Source organism: Benincasa hispida, chromosome 10, assembly GCF_027475165.1.
Source record: "Benincasa hispida cultivar pf3 chromosome 10, pf3_genome.v1.1, whole genome shotgun sequence".
NCBI classification, from domain to species: Eukaryota; Viridiplantae; Streptophyta; class Magnoliopsida; order Cucurbitales; family Cucurbitaceae; genus Benincasa; species Benincasa hispida.
In genome coordinates this window covers 19,202,288-19,219,291 of record NC_143487.1, presented here as the reverse complement: position 1 = coordinate 19,219,291, position 17,004 = coordinate 19,202,288, and the positions used below count along the sequence as shown (strand labels likewise).

General features: G+C 34.5%; 1 protein-coding gene across 2 annotated transcripts; it reads right to left on the bottom strand.

The window, feature by feature from the left end:
* Nucleotides 1-11,036: 11,036 nt before the first annotated feature.
* On the bottom strand, nucleotides 11,037-16,710 carry LOC120088131 (mitogen-activated protein kinase 20-like). 2 transcript variants are annotated; one of them, XM_039045217.2, is made up of 10 exons: nucleotides 15,839-16,710; nucleotides 14,897-15,305; nucleotides 14,476-14,603; nucleotides 14,314-14,373; nucleotides 13,589-13,738; nucleotides 13,290-13,445; nucleotides 12,905-13,116; nucleotides 12,698-12,799; nucleotides 12,024-12,193; nucleotides 11,037-11,936 (listed from the first exon to the last, which is right to left on the bottom strand). In XM_039045217.2, the coding sequence occupies exons 1-10, from the start codon at nucleotides 15,860-15,862 to the stop codon at nucleotides 11,485-11,487; spliced, it is 1,863 nt and encodes a 620-aa protein (XP_038901145.1). In that variant the 5' UTR covers nucleotides 15,863-16,710; the 3' UTR covers nucleotides 11,037-11,484. The 2 variants fall into 2 exon arrangements, with proteins under 2 accessions (XP_038901145.1, XP_038901146.1); XM_039045218.2 differs by having other exon boundaries at nucleotides 11,037-11,933; nucleotides 15,839-16,495.
* Between the last annotated feature and the right edge of the window lie 294 nt (nucleotides 16,711-17,004).

Genomic DNA, 17,004 nt, shown 5'->3' with positions numbered 1-17,004 from the left:
TTGATCCAAAATTTCTCATTCAACAGTATGATCATAAAAAAATAGTTATTCTTCCTAAAGCTCGTTATGAGTTGATGCATTTGAGGCTACAAGATTTTAAATCAGTAAGTGATTACAATTCCGAATTATTTAAAATCAATTCAAAATTTTTGTTATACGGAGAGAAAATTATTGATGTTGGTATGTTAGAGAAGACATTTTCTACATTTCATGTCTCGAATATGCTCTTGCAGCAACAATACCGAGAGAAAGGTTTTAAACAATATTCTGAACTAAAAAGGTTTTAAACAATATTCTGAACTAAAATTATGACTTCTTGTGGCCGAAAAAAATAACGAGTTATTGATGAAGAACCACGAATCTCTACCAACTGAAACAACACCATTTCCTGAAGTGGATGCTGTCAATGTTAATAATCATGGTCGAGGTTGAGGTCGTGGCAGAGGAAGAAATGATTATTATTTTTGTGGTGGTCGTTCTGATCATTCAAATTTCAAAATAACCACACAAAATGATGATCACAAAGGAAAAGCTCCACAAGATAAGAGTCAAAGAGTGTTGGAAATAAATGCTTCCCATCGGAATGACTGGGCATTGGTCACATACCTATCGTACGTCAAAAAACTTAGTTTACTCTATCAAGCCTCTCTGAAGAAAAAACAGAAAAATGTGGAAGCAAATTTTGCATACCAGGATAAATTTGGATTTGGAAAACTTCTTTAGATCTCCTGAAGAGAAGATTGGCATAGTTGATGGAACTTCAAGTGTTTCTTTTGACTTTGAGAATATCTAAACTTAATGTTTTTGTTTTCTTTTATCTATCAACATGGTTTTTCTTAATAACTTTTGTATATTTTAAGTGTTGTTTTTCTTATTATAATTATTTTCTTTTAATGAAGAAACATGAATCATTCTCATTTGTTGGGTGATTAAAAAATGAGCAAAGAAGATCTATATCTAGCAGACAGTGTAACTACACACACAATACTTACAAATAGAAAATACTTTTCCAAAATGATAATGCTGAAAGCAAAAGTAAATACAATATCAGGTTCTGCAAACTTGATCAAAGGTTTTGGAGAAATAAACATTACTTTGCCTAGAGGAACAAAACTTATATTTGATAATGCATTGTTCTTAGTCAATCAAAGAGAAATCTTCTAAGTTTTAAAGATATACGTCGAAGTGGTTATCATATTGAGACCGATAATAAAAATAATATGGAATATCTATATATTACCTCTATTGTCTCAAATGAAAAACGTATATTGGAAAAGTTTCATGCTTTATCTTCTTGACTGTTTTATACTTACATACGAGTAATTGAAACATATACAACAATGAACCCGAAGTTCATAAATCCAGATATATTTGCTATTTGGCATGATGATTGGGCCAACCAGGGTCTATAATAATGAGAAGAATTATTGAGAACTCAAGTGAACACTCATTGAAGAGCAAGAAGATTCTTCAATCTAATGAATTATCATGTGATGTTTGCTCTCAAGGCAAATTAATAATTAAATGATCACCAGCTAAAGTGGGAACTGAATCACTTTCATTTTTAGAACGAATTCATGGTGATATATATGGATCTATTAACCCACAATGTGGACCGTTTAGATATTTTATAGTATTAATAAATTCATCAAGTAGATAGTCACACATGTGCTTATTATCAAATCGAAATCTTGCATTTGCAAGATTACTTGTTCAAATAATTAAGTTAAGAGCACAATTTCCTGATTATACAATTAAGACCATTCATCTTGATAATGTTAGTGAATTTACATCCCAAGTTTTTTATAATTATTGTATATAGGATAAATGTTGAACATTCTGTAGCTCATGTTTATTTACAAAATGGTTTAACAAAATCATTCATAAGATGTTTGCAATTAATTGCAAGACCACTACTTATGAAAGCTAAGCTTCCTTTATCTGTATGGGGATATGCTATTTTGCATGCAACATCACTTATACGCATTACGCCAGTAGCTTATTATAAATACTCACCATTACAATTAGCTTATGGTCATGAGTCAAATATTTATTAGCTAATAATACAAGACCATATATTGCATTTTCAGTAAATTTATTAGATAGATATAGTTCTTCTCCTACAAAAAACATTGGAACATAATTAAGCATATACTTCATTATCTCCGAGAAACAATCTATATGAGTTTGTTTTATTCAAATAAATCAAATTTTTACCTAGTTATGCATATTCTGGATATTTATCTAATCCACACAAAGCTAGATCTCAAACAGGTTATCTTGTAGAAGAATTGCTATATCATGGTAATCGATGGGACAGACCATAACAACTACTTCCTTAAATCATGCTGAAATTCTTGCAATACATGAGGCTAGTCGAGAATGTGTATGGCTAAGATCAATGACTCAACACATTCTTGAAACATGTGGCTTGTCTTCTAATAAAAATCTTCCAATATTTTACAAAGACAACATAACTTGCATAACCCAACTCAAAGAATGATATATTAAAGGAGGTAGAACAAAGTATATCTCACTGAAGCTTTTCTACACTCATAATCTTGAAGAAAATGACGACATTACTATACAACAAATTTGTTCGAAGGATAACCTGGTAGACTTATTTATAAAGGCATTATCAACCGCAACTTTTGAAAAATTGGTGCACAACATTGGAATGCAACGACTCAGAGATCTTAAGTGATGTTTTCACGAGCGGGAGTAAATATATTGTATTCTTTTAGGAGTATATATTATATGAAATATGTACTCTTTTTCCTTCATTAGGGTTTTTTTTCCATTGAATTTTTCCTAGTAAGGTTTTAACAAGGCATATTTCATATGTATATTGGCATCTAAGAAGGAGTATTTTAAATGTATTATAAATATTATATAAATAAATAGATGCCCATTGCTTAGTGTCCTAAAAGTCATGTGTCAATCTTCTTGTTGCTCATGTGCCTTGTAGTTATTCATGCTCGGTGTCCATATAAGACCACATTCTAATTGTCACTTTGCCTGTAAATAATGACATTTGATGGATCTTAAAAGCACATACATTGGTGAGAAATCCACTTCAAATTTTAACTAAATTTTCATAATTTTAATTATTATATTATATTATATTATATTTATTATTATATTATATTTTCTCTATATCCATTGTGTTCCTCAAATTTACAATATTTTGAAATAATTCAATTTTAAATTTTAAAAAATATTGAAAAAAAGACTAATTCATACTAGTGAGTTTGGGAGTTATTTCAATTAAAACATCAAACTAATAATTGTTTAATTTAAATTACTTTTTAGAATGTATCAATTTAAATTATAATTTTTCATAAGTAAATCAAATTATAACCTTAATTAGTAACTAATTGGAATATAAGTTCAAATTCTATCAAATATGTATTCAGCCTAAATTCTTTATCTTAATTAGTAATATAATTAAATTTTCATTAAATATGACGTGGATTTCTCTCTCTCTCTTTTTATGTGTAAATTTTAGTATTTAGATATGAAACAAAAACCGGACTTTTAATATTAATATTGTTGTTTTCAAAACTTATTAGAGAAATATTGTTATTTTGGGAGTTCGAGGCTAGAGGTCGAACGTTGAGAACCCGACTAATGTGGAGGTCAAACGTTGAGAACTCGACAAACAAAGAAAAACTTGGAAACAATACATAGGCTGAAACTTCAACCCTCGACAAGGGAAATCTCGCGAATCTCGCTTAGATTGTCGAAGGTTGAAGTTTCGACACACATCCACCCTCGACAAGGGACAGAAATCTCACTAATTTTGTATATTAAGTTGCCGAAGGTTGAAGACACATGTCGAAACTTCAACCTCGACAAGGAACATAAGTAGGCTGAAGCATATTAAGGAGAGAGCGAGATTCAAAGCGAGATAGTAGGAAAGAGCGAGATGTTGAGCGAGATTTTAGGAGGAAGCGAGATTCAGAGCGAGAATGTTGGAGAGAGCGAGATTTAGAGAGCGAGAATGTAATATAGTATAATAATCTAATATATTCAATTATAGTCTAATGATTATTCAATTATAGTATGATTATTAGCTCTTTTTTCTCATTAGTGAAGACTATCTCTTTTTTTATATATATTTCTATGGAAAGTTCAAATAAAGTGAAGACTATCGCTCTCTCCTAAGATTTCACTCTCTCAATCTCGCTCTCTCCTAAGATCTCGCTCTCTCTCAATATCTCGCTCTCTCTGTTATTGTTGTTATTTTTCCATTAATGATTACTAGCTTTTTTTCTCATTGGTCATGTATATATGGAAAGTAATGATTACAATCTCACTCTATCTATGGAAAGTAAATAAATTTATTGTATATTCAATTTTTTTTATTATAAAGTTGTACATTTTTCTTTTATTTAACTTGTACATTATTATTTTAATTAACTTGTACATTATTCTTTTATTTTAATTAAGTTGTACATTATTCTTTTAATTAACTTGTACATTAATAATTAATTTGTACATTATTCTTTTAATTAACTTGTACATTAAAAATTAACTTGTACATTATTCTTTTAATTAAGTTGTACATTATTCTTTTAATTAACTTTTACATTATTCTTTTAATTAACTTTTACATTATTCGTTTAATTAAGTTGTACATTATTCTTCTAATTAAGTTGTACATTTTCTTAATTGAGAAATAAACATTTTTTTTTTCAGATCATGGCTTTAAACCCAAGACCTGTTGATCCCGATGTTTTGTACAACCAGTCCATTCATTGATCGTTTGTTGTATGGCGAGATCATACTACTGGAGAAATATCTTGCAGGCGTCGAGAGGTAGTTCTCTAGTGCACTATCCCGCTCCACCCTCGAATACTACCGCTACTGCGCACATCTGGATTCTATGAGGTTGCCATATTAGGATTTATTCAGTTGGACTGGCATCTGATCACAGCCTTGGTCGAGAGATGGAGGCCCGAGATGCATACATTCCATATTTCTGTTGGAGAGTGCACTATCACTCTATAAGACATAGAAGTGTTGTTGGGGTTACCTGTTGACGGTGAGTCGGTCACCAAAGTGATGTACGATGACTGGTTAGAAGTTTGTCAACTGTACCTCGGTGCGACCCCACCTGCCGACAAGATTAAAGGATCGAGGTTAAGTTTAATATGGTTAGGAACACAATTTTGTGAGCTCACAGATGATGCAGACGAGGAAACCGTCATAAGATATGCGCGAGCATAATGATGGGTGGAAGTCTGTTTTCAGATAAATCAATTCATTTTGTTCACTTGATGTTCCTGCCACTGTTAACTAACCTCCATGATACAGGGCGGTATTCGTGGGATGGAGCATGCTTGTTTAAAGCCTCCCATTATATTCACATACAAAAGGAGGGACAAAAAGGTAAAAACACCACAAGAGTTAGTTAGAGAGATAGTGAAGTATGAGAATATGGGAAAAAAGGGCAATTCTGTTGAGGATCCGTTGGGGGGTGGGACTACAAGGGGATTAAATAAATTGGAAGAGAAAGAGAAAGAAGACAGAGAAAATATTTTGTGTGCAAAGAAGTTCGTCTTTCCAGGAATGGATCCAGCACCTCTCGAATTGAAGGTTGGAAGCTACTGTTCTTAGTTTTCGAATTTTTCCCACTGAGTATTTTAGTTTTCTCTCCGGTTTGGTTATATTTCTTTTCATCTGTAATTCTGGGTTGAGAGGATTGATTTTCGGTAAATAAATAAAGATTGGAAGAAGTGTTGATTGCCATTATTTCTTTCTTTGATTTTATTTACTTGTTCTTTCGATCTGGGAGAAGGGTAGGAAGAATCTGGGCTTAACAATTTGGTATCAGAGCCGCAACCCTGAGGAAAACGCGCACCATGGCCCAAAAATAATTAGAAGAGAGGATGGAGGCTACGGAGAAGGAAATGGTAGGGCTGAAGGATCTCTTTGTCGGCCTGTGCAAGAACTTGGAGAAGCTGACCAAGGAGGTTAGAGAGAATAACATGGCTCGAAAGAACGAAGAATCAATGCGAACTGAAGGAAGCAATCTCAAGTCGAAAGGAAAGACAGAGGAAGTCGAATCTTCTCATATTCCCAGCAGAGGCAGCTTGGACAGAGGTAAGTATAAACGTTTGGAAATGCCCTTGTTTGCAGGTGACAACCCGGAATCGTGGGTCTATCGAGCAGAGCATTTCTTTGAAATTCATGAGCTCTCTGATGCTGAGAAGGTGAAGGTGGTTGTGATTAGCTTTGCCCATGATGAAGTTGATTGGTTCCGATGGAGTAACAACCGGAGGGCCATTACTACATGGGAAGAGCTGAAGCATAGGTTATTTGAACACTACCGGAGGGTTGGAGAAGGAAGCTTATGTGCGAGGTTATTGAAAATTCGACAAGAGGGTTCATACCAAGAATATGTAAAAAAATTCGTCAACTATTCTGCTACATTGCCGGACTTATCAGAGGAAGTACTGAAGGATGCATTCTTGAACGGGTTAGAATCAGAGCTGCAAGCTGAAGTGGTTAGCTGGAATCCCAAAAATCTTGACGAATTTATGAAGGAAGCCCAATTGGTGAATGACCAGAACATCGCACTCAAGCTGGCCTTGAAAGAGTTGGACCGCAATGGGCTAAAACCAGAAGATGGGCCAAATGAACAGAGGGGAATCTAGTAATAAAAGTCAGGGAAAGCCTATGGACAAATCAACCATGAAACAAATCGCATTACCCATGAAGCCGTTAGTTCCCATTCCTGCAAAATAGAATCTTCCCATCAAGAAGGAGGTCCTAATGAAGAGACTAAGTGGCCTCGAATTCAAAGAACGACTTGATAAAAGACTTTGTTTCCATTGTAATGAAAAGTATGCCCCGGAACACTGCTGTAAGTTCAAAGAAAATAGACAACTCATGCTATTTATAGCCAATGAAGAGGAGGAAATGGAGGAAAAGAAGTTAATCAAAGGAGAAGGACCGGTGGAATTGAAGTATGGTGAAGTACAAGAAAAGGTGGAACTATCGTTGAACTCCCTACTTGGTTTTTCAGCAAAGGGAACAATGAAACTCAAGGGAAAAAACAGGGACAAGGAAGTGGTAGTCCTCATTGATTCGGGAGCTACTCACAACTTTATCCATCAAGAAACGGTTAGGGAGCTGGAATTACCATTGGAACAACAGAAGAGGTTTCGGGTGGTGATAGGAAATGGAAGTGAAATTAAGGGAAAGGGTATTTGCAAGGGGGTAGAGCTCACACTTCCAAATTTAATGGTGAAGGCTGATTTCTTGGCTATAGAGTTAGGAAGGATGAATTTAGTTCTTGGAATGCCCTGGCTATGTACCACTGAGTTCATGGGAATCCACTGGCCTTCATTAACAATAGCTTTTTGGTCGAATGGAGCACCTATCATGTTAAAAGGGGATCCCTCCCTCACTAAGGCTGAAATTTCCTTTAAAATGCTAAGTAAAAAGTGGAATGAGGAAGATATTTGCTTCTTGGTAGATTACCAGCATCTTGAGTTTGAAGACCTTGATGGCACGGAGGAAGGGAGAAAGAAAGAAGACCAACCTGCATTACCTGTCTTGATTCAAGCACTATTAGAGTAGAACCAAGATGTATTCAACTTACCAACTTCACTTCCCCCTAGAAGGGCAGAGATTGAACACTAAATATTGTCTAATTATTTTATAATTCACAGAGATCGAACAACTATAGACTCCATGAGATTGTGAATGATCCGAACCAGGTTCTTGCTATATGTAGTGACAACCAAAGCTATATGGAGGAAATTCATTATATGTACGATATACCTATTGTGCCTCTACCAGTTCCTAAACGTAGAGGACCTATTCGGGAAGAGGATAAGTTTGATGAGGTTGTACATGATGTGGAAGAGTTACCCCCTATGATGCAGACGTAGAGTCAAACTGATTATGCTAGTTCGATGATGCCAGCATTTGGTTCAAGACATTATGACTCAGAGGCTGGTCCTTCGTCTTCATACGTGCATGGACATGGTCGGGGTCGTGGAGAGCATAATGAATATTTATATTATGAAGCGCCTGCAAAGGTACCAGAGCAACATCAAAAAGAACCCGAGCAACCTCAAGTTCGAAATCGATGACGACAACCAGCTCGAAATCAGCGACGTCCACCTTGTAGGACACATTGATTTTTGTTATTATTTTTATATAAATGAGATATTTAATTTTAATTTTTTTTATTTTTATGAGATATTATTTTTTTAATTTATTCTTTTATATATTATGAATAGTAATTATTTTGATATAGAAGCTTTTAAATGTCATTGACATAAATAGTAACATCAGATAGTCTAAATCTAAAAAGTTAGGTAAAAAAAACTTCAATATTCAAATTTACATATTTTAGATAATAATTTGGGGACATAATAAATCAAATCAACACTCAAAACCTTCACATGCAAGTCTATAAATAAGACTGTATTATTGATATAAAGAACAGAAATTTTAATCACAGTAGTGAGGTCAAGATTTTGATGGAGTTTTTTTTTTTTAATTATAAATAATAATAATATCTTTATGATGTCAAGCAACAATCAAAAAGCATAAGAATATGATGAACCAAAAAGATGAAATGGCCTCATCTACGAGCAATAGCAGTTAAATTCTAAAAGATTTATCCAAATGAGTGTGTTTCTAAATGGGTTAGAAAGAATAAGATAACATATCAAGCTGGAAACTCCCAAGTTAAAAAGAAAAAAATTGGAAACTCTCGCTCTCTCTCAAAATCTCGCTCTCTCCGCTCTCGCTCTCTCTCGATTTCTCGCTCTCTTAGATTTCGCTCTCTCCGTTCTCACTCTCTCTCAATTTCTCACTCTCTCCGCTCTCGCTCTCTCTCAATATCCCATTCTCTCTCTTACTCTTCCCTCTTTCGTTCTCTCCGCTCCCGCTCTCACTCTCTCTCAATATCTCGTTCTCTCTGATCTCGCTCTCTTTCTTACTCTTCCCTCTTTCGTTCTCTCCTAATACAAAATTATTTTTAACACATCAAATAATTATGAGTGTTATGAGGAAGGTCTTTCGTTCTCTCCACATCAAATAATTATGATGAAGGTCTCCGGAATATTAAACAGACTCAATAATAATGTTAGGGCAAAGTCGAGGGTTTAAAGTTCGACGTACAAAAATAACGAAAAGGTCGAGCATTCAAAATTCAACCTATTTAAAAAAACCAACAACAATATTTTCCTAAATAGTTTCTAAAAGGACAATATCCTTTTAATTTTCTCAATCAAGTTTTGTACAAAATTAAAATGATTAATGGACAAAAATAACTATTACCAAATATATGCATTATAATTAATTAGATGCACATAAAATTACTTTTGTTTAGTAATTTCTCAAACGAAAACCTACCATAATATAGTATGTATAACATTTTTTGAAGTTGAAGTTAGAAATTGCAACAGTTATCTAAGTTTTAGGTAAAAATTGATATGCCTTTGTCAAGTTCAGATAATTCATGAATTTTTTTTTATTAATGAATTTTGAGATGTGATATATGATATACAATATGATGACTTCATAAAGAGAATCCAACCTGCAAATCAACAAAATCCATTTCTTCTAAATCTCATATAATAATTTAGGGTGTGTGTGGAAATATATATTTTTAAGTGTTCAATTTAAAAAATAAGTTATTTTAGAAGAAATTAGAGTGTTTGACAACCATTCGAAATAGTTTTTCAAATGTATTTAATCAGTTTTTATCAAAAGTATTTAGATAAAAATTAGTTTTTTGAAAAAAAAATCTCAAGTGAATCAAAATAGGCCCTTAATATAAATTTTAAGCATTGGTAAAAGAAAATTAAGGACGTGATTGGAAATTAACTAAAAATCAAAGGTGAACCAAACATTGAATATAATTTAGTGAATAAGACAGTCTTTACTTTTCTAATTAAGCCTGCCAAAATCATTACCATTAATAAGTTGGGACCATTTCAGTCTTATTATTTAGAATTAGACTCCTCGTCCACCAGTAAATTCACGAAATTCAATAGAACGTTTTTCACCCATATGACCAAAGCATGGTAGTTCAGATATATGCAATGAGTCTCTCTTACCACATGTAAATTATTTGTAAGGTCCCGTTTATCAATTCTTAATAAAAATTGATGTTATCATAATGGATCACAATCTTAAAGGTAATTGGATTGTTTTTTATTATGTTTATTTAGAACTATAAATTTGTTACCACTACACTTCAAACGGTTACCATAAATATGACAATGTCATAATTCTCATACTATAAGGGATTGTTTGGTTGGAGGGAAAAGAGGGTGGGAATGGAAATGGGCTTACAAAGTCTACAAAGTCTATGTTTGGTTGGTAGACTTTGTTTATTTATCTTGAAAAAGACATTTCCTAGGCATCTTTTAACCACAAAGTGAAGGAATTACATACCCATTGAGAAGTATGGGTTTTCACTTCTTCCCCTTCCTACCACCATTTTCCCTTAGTTATCTTTAATTCCCACACATGCTATTTCCAGACATTGTTTTCTCATGCACAACCAAACAGTCATCCTTGATTTTCAGTACTTTAATTCCTGAACATTGAAAAAACTTCAATTCAAACGGCTCCTAACAGTAATCATAACAGTAACATCAACATAATTTTTTAATGTAATTGGATAAAATATCCTTTACTCATCAATGATAAGATCATCTCTTAAGTGTCGGTCAGAATACAAATAAACAACATCAAACATAATAATCAAATGGAATCCACCTTTTAGATAACCATTGATTTAGTACGATTCCCTTAGGGTAAACACAACTCCGTATTGCCAACACTCGTACCCTTCACAAATCAGTCAAGAAAGGCTTCAGCTCAACTTGAACAAACAGGCCCAATAAGTAATTTTAATTCATTGATTAATCAAGTAATTTCATCCACTTTACTTTTGTAAACCATGAAAATAGAGATCCCATAAAAATCTCATCTCCATCTCATGGAACGAACAAACATTTAGAACTTGCACTTGCTGATGCAATCACAATCAACCAAGATACTAGAATGAGATAATTTCTTATTGCTGAATCAGAAATAGAACATGAATTCATAAAATCAGACATCAATAACTTTGTTTCTGTATTGGGATTTAGATAAGGTGTCACTTCCTGCTTTGAAGGGGGAGGCTATAGACAAAGCAAGAGACTGGGGGCTTACTACTCACAGTTTCCATGTACTGTGTACATTTTTTTTATAATCTTTTTTTGTTTCTAAGATACAGTTTTTTCTTATTACAGGCTAACTGTGCATTTAATATAACCTGATAAATCTAATTTCATGAGTGAGGCCACTAACCTCTCTCTTCCATCTCTATTACACACAAAGCAGCCGAGCCGACGGCCACCTTCCTCTGAGTTCTTGTTTCATCCATCCATGGCTTTTGCATCTGTATTGAGGAAGGATTACTTGCCAAAGCATCCGTCACTGATCAACTTATACATTTTATTAGTACATCTTCGTCATGCTAAATTGACCGGCAACCACCTTTCTGTGAGCAACCGATGTAGCGGTGGCTGTTGTTGCACTAAGTCCACCATATTGGGCGGCTTTGGCCTGTAGAAAGTTTGCATCGATGGATATTTGGTCCTTGAGTTCGACCTTGTTCACTCCAGCACGGGTCATGTAAAAGGGGTTTGAGTCGATGCTGATGGCTATATCTGATCCTAATTTGGAAGCCATGCCACATTGGGATGATTGCTTAGCAGCCCTTAAAGAAATATCAAGTTTCGTTTCTGCTGCAGATCTTTCTTGATTTCCAGCAATGGGTTTTTGGTGGTAGTGATATGCGGGAGGAAGAATGGCACCTCTGATCAACGTTCTTGGATCATATGGTTCCTTCACTAGCCTCCCATTCTCGTCTGCTATAACTGGTCCAACCACTCTTCCAGGCTTAGCTGCTGAAGTGAAACGGTCGAGGAATCAGTAAATCAAATCTGATGTTGGTAATGTCAAACATATAAAGACAAGAAAAGTTGCACACGTACCAAAAGGGATTTTTTGTTGAGCCTGCATGTTCCTCGATATATTTGTTAGCCGGCCTTCACTATCTCGAGAATTCTTGCCGTATGCCTCTTCGGAGATCTTCCCATCTTGGAGGGGTATATTGTTTACTTGGTCCTTAGAATAGACTGGGTTCGAGTGTACAACTGTTGACCTGGTTTTATCAAACGTCCATGTATGTACATCAATGATCAAACAAAGGAAACACAAACAACCATGTTGTACATTATAATTGTTACAAAACAATAATCCAGAAGTCAATGAAGTCTGAGCAGCAAAAGCACACTCTTTCCAGAAATAAAACATCAACCAAATCACGGTACAAAAAGGGATGGCATGTGTTTAGCACGGTGTGGTTGGAATAAGACTAATACATTAGTGAAGGGTATTCAAATGAATTGTGATGGCACGTGTTTAGGATGGTACTTGTTGAGATCCATCACCCACCAGGGTATAACGTCCATTCAGCATTTCGTTTTATGTTTGCATTTATAGAACACATGATCCATACAAAACCACACATCCTGAATTTTTAATACTAGCTAATCGATATAGATATTCCCAACAGCATCAAAGGTATTGTGCTATGTTGATGAAATGCTTTGTTTTTTTTTCACTAAGGGGGCGTGCAAAAAATTCTCTTGAGATCATATTTTACCTTGGAAGCGATACATGCTTTCTATCAAGAGGAATTACTGGCGCACTTTTACCACCATTTTCCTCCAGATGTGCAAACTGCTTTCTAAATTGGTCCACAGCACTGCACATACATTTGCAATAAATCATTAGTTGCGTGAATACTAAGTAAGAAGTACTTTAGAGGGAACCCCCCCAAAGAAAAAATAATTATTATGATCATTTGAACCTTGGATATAGAAAATTTGTTCTCTCAGTCCCATTCATGTAGTCTTTTAGTAGTTGAGGATGATATTCTAGTATCTCCCGGAAGATTAGCTCTTGAATGTCTTCTTTCGTGACCCTACGCCTCTCAAATTCAAATTCCATCTTTGTGATTGGCTGACAGGAAGGTTCCCTCTCAATTTTTGCCAATCCCTTGAAGTATGGATCAGCCAGTGCCTGACAGGAAAACCGGGCTAATGTTTCAACTTTCCCCAATATAACCATAAAAATCACTTTCCAAATAAGCGTATTCAAGAACGTCCAGCAAGGTAAAAGCTCATGCGTTGGCATTATGAGAGAAAGTACAATAGAAGTAAAACGATGATGAACTTTATAGGAAAATGCAATACCTCTTCCGCAGTTGGTCTATCTTTTGGATCGAAAGCAAGCAATCTTTCTAATAGCCTCAGCGCTAAAGGATCTGCATTTGGGAACTTTTGAGAAAATGGCACCGGCTGCTTTTTCCTCATAGTAGTTAAATATCTTCTGGCCTTGTCATTACGTACCTAAATTCAATAGAAGAACATTGTTAACTACAGAACATCATTGCACAACTATAATCGTGAATGGATATGGAAGAAAAGATATTTTGGATAAAAACCAAGGAATCTTTGACAATATAGTGCTGAGAATTGAATATTTTGCCTACCCTGGAGATTGTATCTAATGAAGGAGTTCCAAGGAGATCCGTCATCAAATCGAGCTGATGAACAACATTTTTACCAGGAAAAAGTGGCTTCCCCATTAATACTTCAGCAAATATGCAGCCAATACTCCATATATCAATTGCAGGTGTATACTGTAAATAAATAACAAATGATGAGTTCTAAAGAAGAATAAACGTCAAATTAACTCCAAAAATAAAAATGATAGAAGTGATGCTAATCCTCAGGAAGAAGAATAAAAGAGTTTAAAGACAGAAACCAAGTCGCCAGTAATAAATTAATAAATATTTGAACATTTAACAAGAAAAACATTGAATAGTGGTCTCACTTTTCATAAATGAACTGCAATTCTATGTACAACACCTGTACTCAAAAGGAGAATATCCAAACATTACCAATCCCACGGCCGTCTTCTAAGAAATAACCCACATACTAATTACAATACAGAGTTCCAACCCACAGCTGTCTTGGTATATATATTTCATCAAAGAAGCTACAAAAATGTTAATTTCCACTCCCAAAGGATATTACACGATTATATTAGCATAGCATGTTACGGACTTTCATACAAACTCTTCCATAGCAATGACCATACACAAATGAAGTAAATCAAGCAACATTCACACATGCAAAATATCCACTAGGCAAGTGGCAGTCTTGGCAGTCTTGTCTAGTCAATTACAGAAAAGAAACTTTAGATGAAGCATACCTTGGAGAAAAATGAACCACATAACTCTGGAGCTCGATACCATCTTGTAGCAACATAATCCTATGTTTCAATCAAATACAAAAGCCTTTTAGTTTTATTATTCAAACCAGGACAAAATAAATTATATTAAAAGTGTGGTAAATCTTTGATAAAATGACATACCGTCCAGAAAATTGTTGTTGGTGTGTCACTGAACGCAACTCTTGCCAATCCAAAATCACAAATTTTAAGTTTACAATTTGCATTTGCTAATATATTCTTTGGTTTTAAATCACGATGGTAGACATTAGCTGCAAAATGAAGCTTTGAGTCAGATGTGACCACCATAAGATCTTATGAAACCTTAAAACAGTCACAGTTCTCGAGTGTCATGGTAAAAAGAAAAAAAAGGTCAATCATGGAAGGAAACGAAGTAAAGAAACATATAAAGAAGATGAAAGCAATTAGCTTAAGACAGTAAGATCAAAACAACATTATAATGGTATCTTACATACAGTAAGCCCGCCCATTTTCAGTTATGCTAAGATTTTAGAAAGTCAACCCATATAGTAAAGTACCAAACAAATCAAAGCATGACAAGCACCTGTATGGATATATTTTAATGCACGAAGAAGTTGGTAAAGGAAAAACTGATAATGTTCTCGAGTCAGATCGTCGTTTGCTTTAATAACTTGGTGGAGATCCGATTCCATCAGCTCAAAAACAACGTAGATGTCTTTGAAATCCCTCCTTGAAGGTGGCAGCATAATGTGTTTAATTTCAACAATATCAGGATGGCGAAGAAGTCTAAGCAGCTTTATCTCACGAAGAATTCTAACCGCGTCAGATATATGCTCAAAAATATTATGTATCTTCTTTATTGCAACCTTGTCACCGGTGCGCGTGTCAATTGCAGAACAGACAACCCCATAGCTTCCTTTCCCGATTACTTCCTGAATTTTGTATCTACTGGCATCGCCATAATCAGAAAAGAACTCCACTTCGGTTGAATTCTGTTGCATAAACTGATTAGATAAGAATACCCCACTGTTTGGAAAATGCAATATACACTATAGTCTAGCCATGATGAATAAAGTCACAGAAAAGAAGGGAAAAGCTCATGTTTTCTACAACAGGACATTTGTAACGGTTACTTTCCACCATGAAACACCAAACCCCAAGCCAGAATCCAGAATGGTACAAATCAATTAACGAATTCGCTCATTTTGACCGTGATCAATCAACGAAATTAAAGATATTATGAGAAGTTCAATTACATTCCCAATTAAAGCAGCTAAAACAGATCATATTTACCCAGTTAACATGTCAATTGCACATCTGAATTCGGACAAACATCATGACTTCATCTAAATGTGATTTAACAGAAATCATAGAGATGAATAAACAACTAACTAAAGTTCATCCTTCTCTCAGAATCTACAAATCTTGCAAAAACCCACAAACTGAAACACCAAAAGCCTTCTCGTAACAAGAAACAAAAGGGGTTTCAAGTTTCATCAATCAGCTAGTCCAGAGAGAGAATCACCTTTTTGCCTTGATCTTGCTGCATTCTGGGCAAAATGGTGGGGGAAGTCCAAATTTCTGAAGCAAGAACAGTTTCAAAAGATTTTGAAAAAGGAAATACAGTCACTAACGGACCAAGCAGAAACCGATTGGTTCTCAAAAACTCAGCCACATTTGTGCTGCTGTTGCCCGTCTACCTACCGGATCACAAGTCCAGAAGCCCAGTTTTCCATCAACCTTCCCCAATCCTCCATCAAACCAAAACCCAATAAACCTAAAGCAAATCGACGACCCCCCTTCTATTTTTACACACAGAATACCAATGACACCTAGAAATCTACACCTCCTGTAACAGTCGACGGAAAATAGTCAATACAGATCTAGAAAAACAAAAATTATCTTCCAAATTCCACCACCTCGTATACCCAAATCTATCTGAATCCAAAGAAAAAAACTCAATCCCCTCAATCTCAAATTCCCTTAAAACTTATAGCGGCGAAATAACTCGGAATCGACCGATGAAATGGAAGCTCCAAGATCTGCACCGCACCGACAAAAAAAATGGGAAGAGAGAAAGAAGAAAGAGAGAGGAAATCCAGAAAGGAAATGGGAGGAGGAAAATCCGGAGGTGTAGAGAGGAATAAATCTAGCAGTAATGGAGGATATATGGAGGCTGGCCGATTTTTTTCTTTTTTCCTCTTTAATTTTAAATTTTTCAATTTCGAAAAAAAATAATTAATTTTGTAAGGACTAAATTTAATTTTAAAAAATTACACTTTTTTCAGAAAATTTTTTTTAAAAAAAATTAAAACTACACTTAAACCTTTATGTTTCATATTATTATCACACCATTTTAGTTCTCGATTTTTTTTTCTAAATGTATCACACATTTTTAATGATAATTTTGAAATGTTATGTATTATAAATATATTTAAAAATAGAGTATTTTGTAAGTAATCTTTTATTATTATTATTATTTTGTTCCCGTTAATTTCAATATTACGAAAGGCACGCACCATGCATGTTGAAAGGGGAAAAGGAAATGGGAGGGCATGATAGTAATATGAGGAGAAAGTGGGGTTATTTGGGAAGAATGGGTGTTTTCTTTTCTTTTCTTTTCTTTTTATTATTTATTTTTCTTTTTAATTTTTGAGTGAGAAGGGAGATTCTATAGTGCGATTCCATTGA